Source organism: Schistocerca nitens, chromosome 3, assembly GCF_023898315.1.
Source record: "Schistocerca nitens isolate TAMUIC-IGC-003100 chromosome 3, iqSchNite1.1, whole genome shotgun sequence".
Classification (NCBI taxonomy): Eukaryota; Metazoa; Arthropoda; class Insecta; order Orthoptera; family Acrididae; genus Schistocerca; species Schistocerca nitens.
The window spans coordinates 727,769,893-727,786,447 of record NC_064616.1 but is presented as its reverse complement, the minus strand read 5'-3'; the positions used below and the strand labels follow the sequence as shown (position 1 = coordinate 727,786,447).

The 16,555-nt window shown below is 39.7% G+C and overlaps 1 protein-coding gene across 1 annotated transcript in view; it reads left to right on the top strand.

Moving 5' to 3' along the window:
- Window positions 1-16,555, top strand: part of LOC126248703 (26S proteasome non-ATPase regulatory subunit 5-like) — a 178,637-nt gene that overhangs the window by 89,172 nt on the left and 72,910 nt on the right. The window contains exon 5 of the mRNA XM_049949989.1: window positions 8,350-8,544. Coding sequence (XP_049805946.1) covers window positions 8,350-8,544 — 195 coding nt within the window. The remainder of the gene's footprint in view (window positions 1-8,349; window positions 8,545-16,555) is intronic.

Sequence of the window (16,555 nt, the reverse complement as noted above, 5' to 3'; positions counted from 1 at the left end):
TGAACATACACTGCGATAAAGTTTAAAGCTAACCCAGTTGACATATCAATCCCTCACAAACCTGATACAGCAAAACCACCTCTCCATGGCACAAACATGCCACAACCATCTCTATTCCCTGCACAAGAAACTGTTATTGTGCAGTCCTCGCTACATACACACGTCTGTGGAGAAAAAAATAAAAATTAAAACTTGCAGTTCAACACTGGGGGAGCATTCCACAACCACCTCCATATATTATCCCACATGTTGAGAGCCTAGTCCCGCCTTGGGGCATCACTATTCATCAACACCCATTCTTCTCCCAGCAATCCCTTTCATCAACACACACTATGTCTAGCTGCCCTCTTCAATGTACCACATCCTCCAAAATCCCCAACCAACACCCCACAAAACCCAGAACCCAAGCAAACCCAAAACACCATTGTTAACTTCTCCACCAAAAACCTCAGTCAAAAAGAAGTTTCAGTCCTATCCAAAGGCCTGTCCTTCAGTCCCACCCCAAAATTTAATCACGTTGGACTTGTCAAAGACCTACTCTCCTCCTCCGGATCCCTACAATGGAAAAACTTGTTTGTCGCCAATTCTGCCAACTAATGCCAACCTAATCCCAACATTGAACCTTGCCTGTCCCATTTCATACCACCAATCAATCATGACCCTCCCACCTAACCAACCTCTAGTCAGCTTCCAGGAATTTCTTACCTTCAACTTGGCCTTATCATCCATCCTAGGGCCCCTTCCTAAGATCACTAACCTTCCATCAGAATAAAAGACAGCCATATGCAACCTGAAAAACAGATCCAGACTTAATCATCCAACCTGCACTTTTAGTGGCTACCTGATGGAAGGCCTCTGCCAACTCTCTCCCCTTCACCTACCACCTGTGCCAGAATGATCTCATCCCAGAAGTTCACTGTAACCTCCAAAAAATGGCTCTGAGCACTATGAGACTTAACATCTGAGGTCAATGTTTTCTATGTTTTTCTATGAAGCGCCTAGAACCGCTCGGCCACAATGGCCGGCCTGTAACCTCCAGTCCCTACTGAAATTCACAGGCTCTTCCCAGAACTTCTCACCTGAGTCCATCTCCCTCCTCACCCCAACAACACCCTGCACACCTACATTGTATGCACTCTCCAAAATCCACAAACCCAACAATCCCGGATGCCCTACTGCAGCTGGCTATCGTGCTCCCACGGACAGAATATCTGCTCTTTTTGACCAACATCCCCAACCAATTGCCCAAAACCTAGCCTCCCACATAAAAAATACTAACCTCTTCCTTCACTGACTTTCCACCATTTCCACCCCCTTTACCTTCTGGAGGCCCACTCATCACTGTTGATGCCACCTCCCTATACACCACCATCCCTCATACCCATGGCCTTGCCTCTATCGAGCAGTACCTCTATCAATGTACTTCAGACTCCAAACCCACCACCTCATTCCTTATACACCTTACTAACTATATCCTGACCCACAACTTTCAAAAGGGAAGGTATACAAACAAATTCACAGCACAGCCATGGGCATCTGCATGGCACCTTCCAATCCCAACCTGTTTATGGTCCTTCTAGAGGAAACGTTTTTAACCTCCTAAAACTCCCAATTCCTAGTCTGGTTTGGGTTCATTGGAGAGGTCTTCGGGTTCTGGACACAGTGCTAAGACAACCTATGCACATTTCTTCACAACTTCAACATCTTTTCTCCCATCCTCTTCATCTGGACCACCTCTACACAATATGCCACTTTTCTGGATATTGACCTACACTCCTCCGATAGCTCCACCCTCGCCTCTAATCACATTAAAGCTACTAACCACCAAGTGTACTTGCATTTTGATAGCTGCCACCCCTTCCACACCAAAAAATCCCTCCCATACAGTCTAGCCACCCATGAAAGACGTTTCTATAGCAAATATTTGTGACTACACTGAAGAATTATGAAATTGATAAGCACCCAAGACAATGTCATTTTTGTGGGAGATTTTAATGTGTCAGTAGGCGTACGAGACGATGACAAATGTACCGGTAAGTTCGGATTGGGAAGAATGAATTCAGGAAGTGAGAAATTATTTGAATTTTGTGAACAACATGAGATGGTTATAACAGACATATTATAAAACTCAAAAGAGAAAACCCACATGTGGAAGACATGTGGTGGTAGTGGGAGATAAAATGATTATGTTATAGTGAAGCAGACGTACAGGAACCAAGTAAAATCTATTCCTAATGAACTTCATCCGAACAGCCTTCGGAAGGCCTAATGGTGCCGACCGACTGCTGTGTCATCCTCAGCCAATAGGCATCACTGGATGTGGATATGGAGGGGCATGCGGTCAGCACACCACTCTCCCAGCCATTATCAGTTTTCGTGACCAGAGCCACTACTTCTCAATTGAGTAGTGCCTCAATTGGCCTTAAAAGGACTGAGAGCACTGCGCTTGCCAACAGTGCTTAATGTCAGTGATCTGACAGGAACTGGTGTTACTACTGTGGCAAGGCCGTTGGCACTAATAGTTACCCAGGTGCTTCTATAGATAGTGACTGTACTCTTGTTGTGGAAAAGTGCAATATCAGATTTAAGAAATACCAGCTGAAATATCCAAAGAAATGGGAAGTATATCAAGTGAAGTTTGTGCAGCGATTCAAGCATGCAATAGTGGACTCAGGGGAGGGATAGTATATACAAAAGTCGGGATACTGAACTGGGTATCAATGGTAGCAAGAAAGAAGCAAAAGCTATCGTTACTTATTTAATATTCTCATCAAGGAAGCAGTAACAACAAGGAAAGAAAAAATGACTGGAATCAAAATTAATGATATTCATGTTGACTGCCTCAAATTTGCCAGTGCCATTGCAAGAGTGACAGCCTCATAGAAAGATCTAGATAAAATACTTATGGTTTGAAAACAAGAGATAACAAAACTAAAAATTAAAAGAAATACCAAAATTACAAAAGTCATGGTTATATACAAGAAAGTTGGTGGAGGTAAGAGACACAAAAATAGGCAGTGAGCAACTTGAAGAAGTAACCGAATTTCACTACCTGAGTAGCATTTTATAGGAAAATGATAGCTGTCTCAAGAAAATCAAGAGAAGAATTACATTGAGGAAGAGTGCCTTTCAAAGTAAGAAGAATCTCTTCCTTAAAAAGCACATCAGCTTCCACATTAAAGAAATATTTGTAAAGACCGTTGTATAGAGTGTCCTGACATATGGATGTGGAGCCTGGACATAAGCAAAAGCAGGAGAAAGCTTGTTTCAAAGCTGCAGCAATGTGGTTCTGGAGGAGAAATACAAGAACTATTTGTACTAACAGAAAAATGAATGAGAGAATTCTACAGGCAATAGAAGAGAAGAAAGAACTACTGAAAGTTATAGGCCAGTGCAGAACAAAACTGGGTCACTTGATCAAACATGATATTCTTCTACAAAACATTTTTAAGACAAAATCGCAGGGAAGAAAATAAGGGGATGACCGAGAACATTCTGTTTCAGAAATTGGTCAGTGAGAAGGGATGTTCTTCATACATGAAGATGAAGAGGACTACTGAAGGGAGGAAGCTGTGGCTGTGGAGACAAGGCTTAGCCTTCTGAAAGAAGGAGAATTTAATGTATTTGAGTTGGCTACTGTGTTGAATGAAATGCTAATATCATTTATACCGGCATTGTTTTGGTACTAAGGAATTTGGGATGTTGGGGTACTGCCCTCCAACCTTATAAATGACAATGTTAGTGGTGAATTTGCTATGTAGACTATTAGCCAGTTTTATTTTATGTACCTGTTAGAAGAGGCTTGTCTTAACTGACTTGGGGAAGGTGTAGCCTACTAATGAACTGAATGACTGTAGTATCTTCACTTCACTAAATTTGAGTGCTTACGGTGCATGCCCCATATGTAACAACAGTTACTATCTGAGCGGAATGTTCACTGCCTTCTCCATGTAGTTAATCATTAAATATTTTTACTTTCTGAGCTAAAACTATAAATAATAAAGGCTTTGCTATAATTGTCCAAAAGTCTAAACAAGATACGGGCTGCAGAAGCAGTCATTGGGAGCAAGATTACGCTCATCTCACCTTTGCTGCTGATCATTTTATATAAGAATAAAATGTCGAGATTTAAGATATTCTTTAGTTGAAAGTTTGTCCTTGGACAGAACTAGGGTTTGTTGTAATATTATATGTCACCCTAGTTATATGTATCTGAAATAAAAATTTAAAGTACGCCATTAAAAATGTGTATGTCTTACAAATATTGAAACTTTATAATTCTTGTTTATGGTAGTATCTTAGTTGTGTGTTAATATATGAAGAATGTGGTACTTCTGTAGCAGTCCAGATATAGACATCATACATGATCCAGTCACATTAATGTGACCACTACATATGTTTGACATCAGTGTGCAATAACCACTCACATATGGCAGCACTAGCAGTGGAGGGTATATAAAGTGTGTCCGGGGGGGGGGGGGGGGGATGGGACACTGAAAACAGTGCAGTCGTTGTTGTCATAATGCAGGAACAGAGCAATTTATGTGATGTCCAAAAGGGCATGTTATTAGCTTTCAGGCCAAGGTTGGAAGCATTTCCAAAACCGCTAAGTTTGTAAACTGTTGCATGCAGTCATGGTTAAAATATACTCCACATGGCAAAATTGTACTATCCAAAACCCTTATGATAGATGACAAGGGTGAATGACAGATGCAGAGATGTGTGCAGGCAAATGGACATGCAACTGTTGACCAACTGACTCCTCAGTGATCGTTCAGCGAATGTTGCTGCATAAGGGTCTCCACAGCAAGCAGCTGCTTCATCCGCCCATGCTGACTGCTGTTCATTGGTGATGAAAGCTGGAATTGGCACATCACTACCACAACTGGACATTAACTGAGTGATGACACTTGGCCTTTTCAGATGAATCATGTTTATGCTCCATTGGACAAATGACCGACGGTGTGCATGGTGTGAAACGTCTGAAAACACACACACACACACACACACACACACACACACACAGTGTATGTGCATGGTTTTAAGAGCACCAGGCTGAGTTAACCATACTCCCCTGACCACCAAACTTTCTGAATTTATACCCATTCAAGAATCTGTGGGACTACCTCAATTGGGTGTTCACGCCATGGATCCTCAGAGCTGAGAAACCTAGCACAGTTAGCTGTGGCACTGGAGTCGGCATGGCTCCACATTGTTGTCAGCACCTTCCAGAACCTCATTGACTCTCTTCGTGCATGTCTTGCACCACAAAAGGTGTCTATTAGGCTTTTGATAGGTGGTCACATTAATGTGACTGGACAATGTAATTTATAACTTGTTTCAAGAAAGTGATGTATTGGTTGTCCAGGTTTGATATGCAGTGCAAGTTAGGACCTGCTACAAACTTAAAGGAAAACCGATCTTACAAGTAAGACCTTTTTTAAAGCAATTTGTGCTTTATGGCTCACCATTTAGGAACAATGCACATATTTACTGTGCAAGTAGTGCACTTTACACTTATTTGTAATGAGGAAGGTTCTGATAGAATTTAAGTAATTCAGCAGTAAAGTAGGCAATTCACCAAATAGTAGATGCATTGAGTCATCAGCAGGCGTATACAAAAGAGAAAGAAAACTTGGTAGCTTTCAGAACACACACTCTCTCTCTCTCTCTCTCTCTCTCTCTCTCTCTCTCACACACACACACACACACACACACACACACACACACACACACACACACACACCTGTGCTCATATGTTGGGATTGTGTTGGGTGGGGTTGGTAGAGGGGGGAAGAGGTTAGAGGGTGTATGAGGGGTTGGTAGGAATATGGAGGGAGAGGTAGGTGGTAGGTGTGTGGGATGGGCACACTATGCACTGGTTCTCGAACCACTGAGGTGCACAATGAATCTGACATAGATTGGGAGGAGGTGACAGGACAAAGGAAGGAGAAGCTTGGATAGAGGGTGTAGGGACAGCGGGTTGATGGAGATTGAGGCCAGGAGGTTTAGGGGGGCAAAGGATGTGTTGCAAGTATACCTCCCAGCTCAGAGAAGCTGGGTGGAGGGAAGGATGCAGATTGACCAGGGTTTTGACGCAGCCATGAAATTAAGCATGTTGTGCCACTGGGTGGTCAACTTCATTCTTGGCCACAGTTTGTGGGATTAAAGGGACCAGACTGCAACGGTCATCGGTCTTGGCCACAGTTTGGCAGTGGCCGTTCATCCTGGTGGACAGCTTGGATAGCTGGTTGGTTGTTACATATTCATAAAAAAATATGTGCAGTGATTGCAGCAGTTAGTGTATGACATAGCTACTTTCAAAAATAGCCCAGCCTCTGATGGGATAGGGTAACTCTGTGACAACTGGAGTAGGAAGTGGTGGGCAGGTGGATTATACAGGTCTTTCACCTGGGTCTTCCACATGGATATGATTCTTGTGGCAAGGGGCTGGGAGTTTTAGTAGCATGGGTGTGGACCAGTATGGTGCGTAGGTTGGGTGGGGATGGGATACCACTTTAGGAGTGATGGACAGGATCTTGGGTGGGATGTTCCTCATTTCCAGGCCTGATGCAAGATAATCAAAGAGCTGGTGAAGCATTTGGTTCAGTTGTTTAAGTCAAGCATGATATTTGGTGATGAGGGGGCACTCCTTTGTAGCTGGTTCGTGGGGGTGGTGGGAGGGTTAGGGAGGTGTGAAAGTACAGTACTCACCATAACTCACCTGGCCCCAGTCTCCATCAACCCACTGTCTGCACACCCCCAACCCAACATTTTCCCAATCCTATGTCCTGCCCCCCCCCCCCCCCCCCCCCATTTTACAATCCACGTTTCCACATCACCTTCATCATGCTCTGCACACCAACAGCTCTGGTATCTGTGCATCACATGCCTATCCTGTCCAACAGCCATCCCTCCCTACCTTATTCCTAGCCAGGGAACCTGCTGCCTCCCTCCTAGCCACTGGCTACCCACCTCCAACCCCCTCTTCCTGCCTCCCTCCTCTCCGCCACCCCTTTACTCACCCCACCCCTCCCAACACAAACCCCACCCTACCCTACCCTACCCTACCCTACCCTAATCCACCTTCCTGGCATTGTGTATCCAGCTGACATGATTTTTATGTGTGTGTGTGTACTGTAGCTCAACAATGGGTTTATTTTGAAAGCTAGCATTTTTTTATTTTTATTTATTTATTTATTTATTTTTTATTTATTTATTTATTTATTTATTTATTTACCTGTTGACAACTTTATGCTGTTGCCATTGAGTGAGTGGTATGTTTTATTCTTACATTTATTTTTGTTAAGTATGTAATGCCGAACCAAGTGATAATGTCTTTTACTCACTTTGTACTCTTTGAAATTTGCAAGAGAAGTATGACCTAACATTATTATTACGTGTTTTAATGCCCGTAGATTAGTTTTCATGGAGATGCTTCAACAGTGTTTCTTGTATACCATTACAGTTGCTGCCAGAGGGAGAATATTCACTGTATTTGAGTAAATTGTACATGAGTATTAAGTATTTGGAAGAATATGCTAGTCAGTTTTTTAGGTGGTATAATAATTGTAATCAGATTCAGCATAATCACTTTGAACATGTAGGGGTATGCGAAGAGTTACTACAGAATAAATTTTATTTCACAGTCACTCAAGGCCTCTTTTTGCCTTTATTGTTGCCTGGCTCAATAAATGGTGCAATGAGTATAGCCAAAGTTATCATTGGTTCCACATTGTGAACTTAATCATAAACAAATGGATTTTGAGGTACTGTTTGTGATTATATCTAATTGCCCTAGCCTAGCTAACTGTAGCCAGCACAGTTCAAGGAGGGGTGTAGCATTATAAAATGAGGCACTGATATTAGACTATAAAACACACATCTGAAACCAACCCCTTCTCTTTAATACCTAACACCTCTCCTGTCTCTAGTGCATCCACCAACTGAAGTGCTACAGTGCTTAGCATAGTGGACTCACAATGAGGAGGAGCAGGAGGAGCGGGGTTTCTCTAAACTGATTAAGGTGAATACCAGAATGGTTGCTACAAAAAAGAATCTGCTAACATGTTTCACAATCCTTGTTCAGTCTCATCATGTGCATCATCTCTAACAATCTGGTCATTGAGAAGATGTTAAACGTCAAACTTTCTTCCTTTCTTAATGCTTCCTTGAAACACAATCGTGATAATTTTAATTGGTAGTGGCATTCAGATTCAGAATATGATTTCAGCTACAGGAATAAAACATGTTGTAAAGTTCAGGCTGCAACATTAATGAACTCTGTGTTCATACTACTCATGTTTGCATCCATGATCTCTGCCTTAAAAACTTTCCTTGTGGTTTCAGGATACATCAAGTTCTGCGGAACCCTAGCTCATGCACATCCTATAGAGATGGCCACTCTGCATCCCGATATTATACATTTTATGGTTGGGACAATTGTGACTGATGCAACTGATCCAGTCTCTTTGATTGTCTTATTAGAAACATTAGCATACATTGCATCATCACCAGAAGGGAAAAAAATTCTTCATTCTTTGGGTATGTACCAAGACTATGTGTATATTATGTTTGGCAGCAACATACTCTTTTCCCTTAAATGGAAAAATATTAAGTAATTGTCCTGAGTCATTGCAGTCTACAGACATATTTAAGTAGTTAGCTCTGAGGTCAGTATTTATACTGTTGCTGAGTGAAGCAGCTACTTCGAGAGCAACAGATTAAATTTTCTGATTTCAGTAACTATTGTTTATGGTGCAATTTAGACATTTTATATGTACTTCCCTCATATTACAGTCTTACCCAAAGTCAGTTCTGGTTTCAGGATACAGTTTTGGAAATAAAACTTCTGTTACGATGTTCTTTTTTTGCCATGGCCAGCAAAAAGCACATTGGTGCTGGAATTCTTACATGATCACTATATAACTACACATTTTACACTGTTACTTCTTTAGTCATATATTACATAAGAATGCTGTACAGTGCCAGAGCAGCTTGACAACTTTGTTTGAAGTAGTCTTATCTACTCTTATTTAGCATAATATAATCTGTGGTATATATCTTGTGCTCAAGTATTGTAGCTTTCACTGTAGGGAAGCACAATCCATGTTTGTTCATACAAAAATTGGTACAGTGTGTATGTCATTCATTAGTGTCTTATACATATTCCAATCAAATATTATTGTGTTAACCACATGCAGCTGACTTAATATTGAAACACTTTAAAGTCTGTAACTGAGACTACTGTAACAGGCAAAAGAATCTTTATTTCCCAGTGGTACATAATTAGAATTCTCTGCACTCTGAATGATGTTGGAAGTCTCAGAAACCATACCATTAGAATTATAGTAATTTATAAGTACATTATTACCGAATATTAGGCCTACAACTGTACTTCTGCAGTTCTTTCTGAAAGTTCGAGGCTTTTTTGCGAAAAAAATACAAACAAATTACAATTCAACATATTTGCCATTGCTGGCCACTATTTTCTCCCATCTTTGCGCATTGATCAAATAATGTGATAGTCAGAGGGGACAATGTCTGGAGAATACGACAGGTTTGGTAGAACTTCCCATTTCAGCATTTCCAAGTATGTTTTGATGGCTGTTGTAACATGGGGTCAAACAATGTCATGCTGCAAAATCACCTTTGCATGTCTATTGCTGTATTGTGGTCATTTGCCTTTCAGTGCTCGGCTCAAACACATCAGTGATTTTTATAATGAGTTCCTACGATGGTTTCCGTTGATTTCAGTAGCTTTTAAAACCTCTCTTCCACTGTCATGCCATTGTTTGACATCAAAATCACCAGTCTTGAAGTGTGGAAACCATTCTCTGCACATTCTTTCACTAACAGGTGCATCACTACAGATCTTGACCAGCATTTTATGAGCCTGAGCTGCAGATTTCTTCATATGAAAGCAAAAAATTAAAACTTCCTGCAAATGATGTGAAATGGGCTCATAAGTTGACTTATTCAATAGAGAATAACTTTTTGATGCAGTATCACAAATGGACTAATATTTTGATGCTGTTAGCTTTACAAATGCTTAAGCTTATTGTATGACACAACCTACCATCTGCACCACCAGTTGCCACTACTGCCATCTGTTGCAAAGTGGCGGAAGCAAAGTTGTAGACCTAATATGTCAGTGTTTGCTTTAAGCCTTCATTTTGATTAGCTTTTGTATATAATTGCTTGCAGCTTTAATTTTTTTAGCGGAATGCATAAAAAAATATGTTGGGAACTGTGCTTCGTCAATTATTTTATGTGCAGGTTCTGCCGTGGGCAAAATTGTTGCCTTCCTTTAGCAATAACAAATCAAAATAAAATTGTGTGTGTGTGTGTGTGTGTGTGTGTGTGTGTGTGTGTGCTCGCATGTTTTTCTTAGTCATCTTATCAATATAAGAATCAATTAACAGAACTGTAAAGAAATACCCAGTGCAGAAAATAAATGAGTATGTTAATGTCAGAACTATGAAAAAAATTTAAAATGAAAGCTACCAGTTTTACTCAACTGTGGTAGCAGTGCATATGCAGAAAATACATCATATACTCATATTCTGTAGGTAAACCACGATTGCTCAGCAGTAACAGAATGGGGAGTATCATGAATGTGAAATGAACTTAGACATTTAGCTGACAAATGTTGCTTTCAAGTAACACTGATTTCCTTAGACATTATGTGAGCACCAAGAGGCCCGATTCATTTTAACTGACAGTAGTGCTTGCAATAGATATGCACAGCTAGCAATCACCACCTTGTAGGATGGTATTTTATTAAGTGACACCACATGTAGAATAGGTTGCATGAGAACTGTGAGCTGCCAGATGGCATGTGTTTTTTATTTAATTATGAACTGGGTGAAGACATGCATGCAGCGTTTGTCAGATGACTTTTATGAAACATATACAGCTACATTAACATTGTTTTACACAAAAAAGAAAGTAATATTTTTGGTGTTGGAAGGACTTTCTTGCTTAAAAGCAACATCCTTTATTTTTTAAATAAATAAAAATAAATTTGTATAAATACTCCATTACATTCAGAAAGTCCCATTTATTGAGAACAATAAACTAAAATATTTTTCCTCAGTATTTTAAAGCATCACCAAATATGAGGTTAAAGTGAACATAAAAGTTGAAACAAGATGGTAAAACTCTCACAACCAACTTTTTTTTTTTCATTGATCTGGTGCACTGGTAAATTCAATATTGAATCAAACCAAAGTGAAATGGTGCCAGTGAAATGAATAAGAAGCAAATTTGAATGGTGGTCATCAGCCTCACATAATATGTACAATTTATATTGTGCTTTGTGGATTTCAGAAGAAAGTATACAAGCATCCACCATATAACTTGTACCTTTTGTGAAGATCCGATTGTAAAAATTATTATAGGTTTCACACATTGTTCTTCTTACAGATACAAGATATACCATTAACTTTTCTCTATCATTACCCCTGCAATCTATTTTGTAGCAGGGATGTAATAGTCTCTGTTTTCACAACTTTCTACACCTGGCATCATTGCATTCTCTATCAATTCGACCAAATAAAAATACTCTCCAAGCTTTCTTAACGAACTTTTTGCTTTTAGTGGCCATAATTGCTGTAATAATAATGTGGCCATTTATTCCTCTCCCACTGGTGACACTGTTAAAAATATCGGGTCTGTTTGTTACTAGGAGATCTAGAATATTGCTTTCACATGTTGTCATCAGTCTAGTTATTCAAGACAGTTTCCAGACGTAAGTTTTCAGTATTACTTCGCAAGACTTTGTCCAAACCACCAGAAATGTATGCATAGTTTTCCCAGTTGACAGTGAGCAGTGAATTTCACAATGTGGCAGATGGTAGAAACAGGTTATTAATCCAAGTTCATTGATCCCAGTTACTCTTATCCATATTAGTTCACAATCAGTCAGTTTTTAAACATCACTAGACCTAATTCTTCTGCTTGGCAATACGAGCACTCCTCCTCTGAAGAGTATAATCTATGTTTCTGATATATGTTCGACTGCGTTGTATGAGAGACATGAGCTCCAGGACTTTAGTGCAAATGGTTTCGCTGTTAACAGATAGTCTTTTCAAATTCTTGCTGTCCAGGTTTTCTAGCCATTCTGTTGAAGTAATTGGCTTATCTAGTGTGGTTTTCTGCTGTGAGTGTTGAGTTTCGCCTGATTAAATAAATAAAAAAATTTAAAAAATTAAATATATGCTTTCGACATGTACTGTGACACTTGAGTGTCCATTTTCAATGTATAGTGCACATTGATTCTACCAATCTTCACTGTGTAGCATAGATGGAGGAACGTACAACCAATCTTATCAGAAAACTGGTGAAGCCTCTGGCTTAGACCCTGCACTGGGTTCCAGACCAGAGGACCCTGATCAGTCCTCAGAACAATGCTGCAAATTAAAAGCTGTGCAAGACCTCATGATTGAAGATAGTTACTTTCATCATTTCTGCCAGTCTCAGAAAAGTGCTAAGTGAATGACAGATGTCATTGGTTCCATTGTGAGCAGTAATCAGCACACCTCAATGTATATTGTTCTCTCAACTGCTTGGGTGGCATCTCCACATGAAAGATGTTTGTTGTGCAATCCACACTTCAGGCAAAACATTTTCAAGCACCAGGAGAAGAAACACTTTTGGTTGCACAGATCCATGAGAATCAAAACAACTGAATTTATGACATCTCATAAACTCTGCATCAGATGTGGCAACATGTGAATGCTGAGAAATTTTTCTTGAGACTTGACTCAGATCTAGACTAGTGTTAATATAAATGTAGACAACATAGTTTATGGAGAGCAGCAATCTGCTGCTATATTTAATTTAAAATGAACAGTCAACATTGCAATAATATTTGTTTATTTACTGATTTTGGCTTATGTAAGTCATCTTCAGAATTTTTGGCCCTGCAAGGGTAGGAATAGCAAAGTTACAAACAGTACTATTACATATGGCCTTAATGTACAGAAAAGCTGTAGTAAAAACTATAAACAATACTATTGTATATGGCATTAAAAAAACAGAGAAGGGTTATAGTGTTTACCCGTATGACTGGTGCTGGTGGCTCCTTGGTTTTTTCATGATAACATGATTGTACACTGACTGATGGCTGTGGAGCTATGGGTTAAGTAGTGTGCAATTTGTGAAACATTATCAAGCATAAAGGAAATAGTCATTTATGTTAAAATAAAATAAACAAACTTACAAAACAACAGAAGAAGCTGTGTAATCTATCGACATTGGTGTGAAAGACGCACACATAGTTCTTACTTATGTTTTGTCGATAAATGAATAAACAAGAGAGTGATAATTATGTGCACATAGATATTACATATACAGATAATGAGAGGTAAAATTACATTAAAAGATACAACCATTAAATATGTACATACCGTTGTGTATTTTCTAGGCAGTGCCCTCTGGTAAGAATTTAAAACGACACCATTGCCTAGATGACGTGAATGTTAAAATGGCTGCCATTATATCATAGAAATGTGTACTGAAAAAGGATGCTGTTGTCATGGTAACATAATGGCCGAAGTGGTAGTCGAGAAACCAAAGAAGTATGCCTGGGGGTGCCAGCTACGTTCAAGGTATCAATTCAGGTCGATATCATCAAAGACATTTGTGATGACGATTCACAAAGAAACACTGTAGGAGAGTTACTTAGTATTCTCCAGCATCATTATTGAGACCAAATGTGGTGACGAGAGCAGGTGCTGTTGTCAAGGTGCCATAGTGACAGCCCTGTGTGGATGTTTTCATGGCATGGGCTTCTAGACACTTGCATACATATACGACATCATGTTGTTAGTAATATGATGATAAAAGGCTATAGTGTTAATACATAATTAATAAAGATTAGTTGCTCTTGCTGAAATGACTTGTGTGCTTGCACAGTGTCAAGTGTATGATTGGATTCCCCTGCAAAGCATTCAAAATGACATCTCTGCTCGTACAATGCTTTTATTTGTGAGGCTGTGGCATCTTTGTTTTCTGTTTGCTGATTTTTCTGTGTGAAAGATGAAGGTCTGATAAGCATTACTTTGTACTTCCAATTTTTCTCAACCTTTTCAAAGATAGTTTTTTTCCCCCCCCCCCCCCCCTTGGTATTACAATATTCATGAACAGTTTTAACTTCATAGAGTATTCTGACATAAACCTTTTCCACCTCTTCTTACACAACGTCTTTCAGCTGTTCTTTTTGCTCATCAAACTGCTTTGCATTGTACTCTTTCAATTCAAAGCTATTTCCAGACATATGGGAAATTTCTCCTGCAATACAAGGATTATCTCTTGATAATTCCGTTTTCAAATTACCAATACTAGTAGTTGACGGTGATGTGAAATCATTTTGCCTCAGTGAATTTTACCTCTGAAGAAATATCTTCCCTTATTTCTTGGGGCAGGACTTGAGTCTCAGCAACGTTATAAGGCATTTTACAACCTCAAATTTTGTGTGGTCTTCATATTCAACCCTTTTCAATAAACTGCTTCATCACTCATTATACTAGTGGAAGCCATTTTAGGTTTGGGTAATTCAGTCCTACCATCATTACCATGACACTCAATTTTTTCTCCATTTGAGTCATATGAAACATCGTCATCTTGTGACAGAAAAAGCCATTATGTTCTGGTACTTGACCAATTTACCTATCAGCAATAAAATATATTTTTTTTTTAATTTTGCTGGATTTGGATGGCACTTTGCATACTTCTGAATGTCGCAAACCTTCTGGCAGCGAGGCTCACAAAGGAAATCTCAATATTAGTTCCTGTTCATGAAATGCATACTGTTTACCACACCAGTTACATTAACTATAAGATATTAAATAGCCACCATCTGGATCACAACTTATTATATTACTGACCACCAGTGTGTCAACTGTCAAACTGCATTTTGTGACACCAGACCTGAAGATGATCTGCAGAGCCAATTGAAACTGGTAATAAGTAATATAATAATTTGTGATCCAGACAGTGTTTGTTTATTATAACAACATAGAATGTTGTTCCTACAACATGGCATCAGCTATGAAATACGTGTAGGTGTATCTCAGCTTGTAAAAGTTAATCGTCAACACAGAAACATTTTGTAATTAGTGTGTGGCATTCAGCCATTCGAAATTATTGTCAGTAAGTGGCCTGTTCCCAATCATTTATCAGACAATGCATCATTTTTTACTGTACCAGGAGCAAAACCACACTAAAATTATTCTCATCTATCTTTCCTACTGCTGTCAGAGGTTGGACTCAGAGCAAAACTCAGATAATACACTCACCCACCTTACAGTACAGTCATTATCTGACAGTCTTATATCTACTGTCCTGTAAACCTATTTTCTCACTTTATGCAGGAACACTCCTAATAGTGTACGCTCTGCTGGACACAACTGCAGTACGTCAAGAAACCTTGAGAAAAATAGGCGAAGGAAGATGTTTGTTAAGCCTACAAGCAATTACAAAACCAAATATAGTATATAGGCAATTTATTATTAAGACCTGGTGGCCTCATTACTCTTGCTTCACATGGGCAACAATTTTGATAAAAGACACAAACCAATTACAAACATTGGCTACGAGCATGCATCAATGAAAGAGTGGGTAAAGTTGAAAATTTGTGCCGAACTGGGATTCAAACCCAGGCCTCCTGCTTACAAGGCAGATGCTCTGACCTCTAAGCAAACCGGACACAGTGGTCAGTGCAACTGCACAGACAACCATAGCACACTTCCCATCAGACTCAAATTCTCGCCTTATCCTCACACTACTAATGTAGTACCCCTTGTCCATTATCTTCATTACTCACTGCATTTTGCTATTTCCCATTAGTGTTTATACACTGAAGCACCAAATGAAATGGTATAGCCATGCATATTCAAATACAGAGATATGTAAACAGGCAGAAAACGGTGTTGCAGTCGGCAACACATATATAAGGCAAATGTCTTGCGCAGTTGTTAAATTGGTTACTACTGCTACAATAGCAGGTTATCAAGATTTAAGTGAGTTTGAACACGGTGGTATAGTTGGAGCACGAGCGATGGGACACACCATCTCCGAGGTAGCGTTGATGTGGGGATTTTTCCGGACAACTGTTTCACGAGTGTACCTCGAATATCAGGAATCCAGTAAAACATCAAATCTCTGACCGCTGCAGCTGGAAAAAGATCCTGCGGACCAATGATGACTGAAGAAAATTGTTCAATTTGAAGAAGTGCAACTCTTCCACAAATTGCTGCAGATTTCAATGCTGGGCCATCAACAAGTGTCAATGTGTGAACCATTCTATGAAACATCATCGATATGGCCTTTCATAACCAAAGTGCACTCATGTACCCTCAATGACTGCATGACACAAAGCCTTACGCCTCGCCTGGGCCTGTCAATACCGACACTGGACTGCTGATGACTGGAAACATGTTGCCTGGTTGGATGCGTCTCATATCAAATTGTATCAAGCGGATTGACGTCTACAAGTGTGGAGACAACCTCGTGAATCCATGGACCCTGCATGTCAGCAGGGGACTGTTCA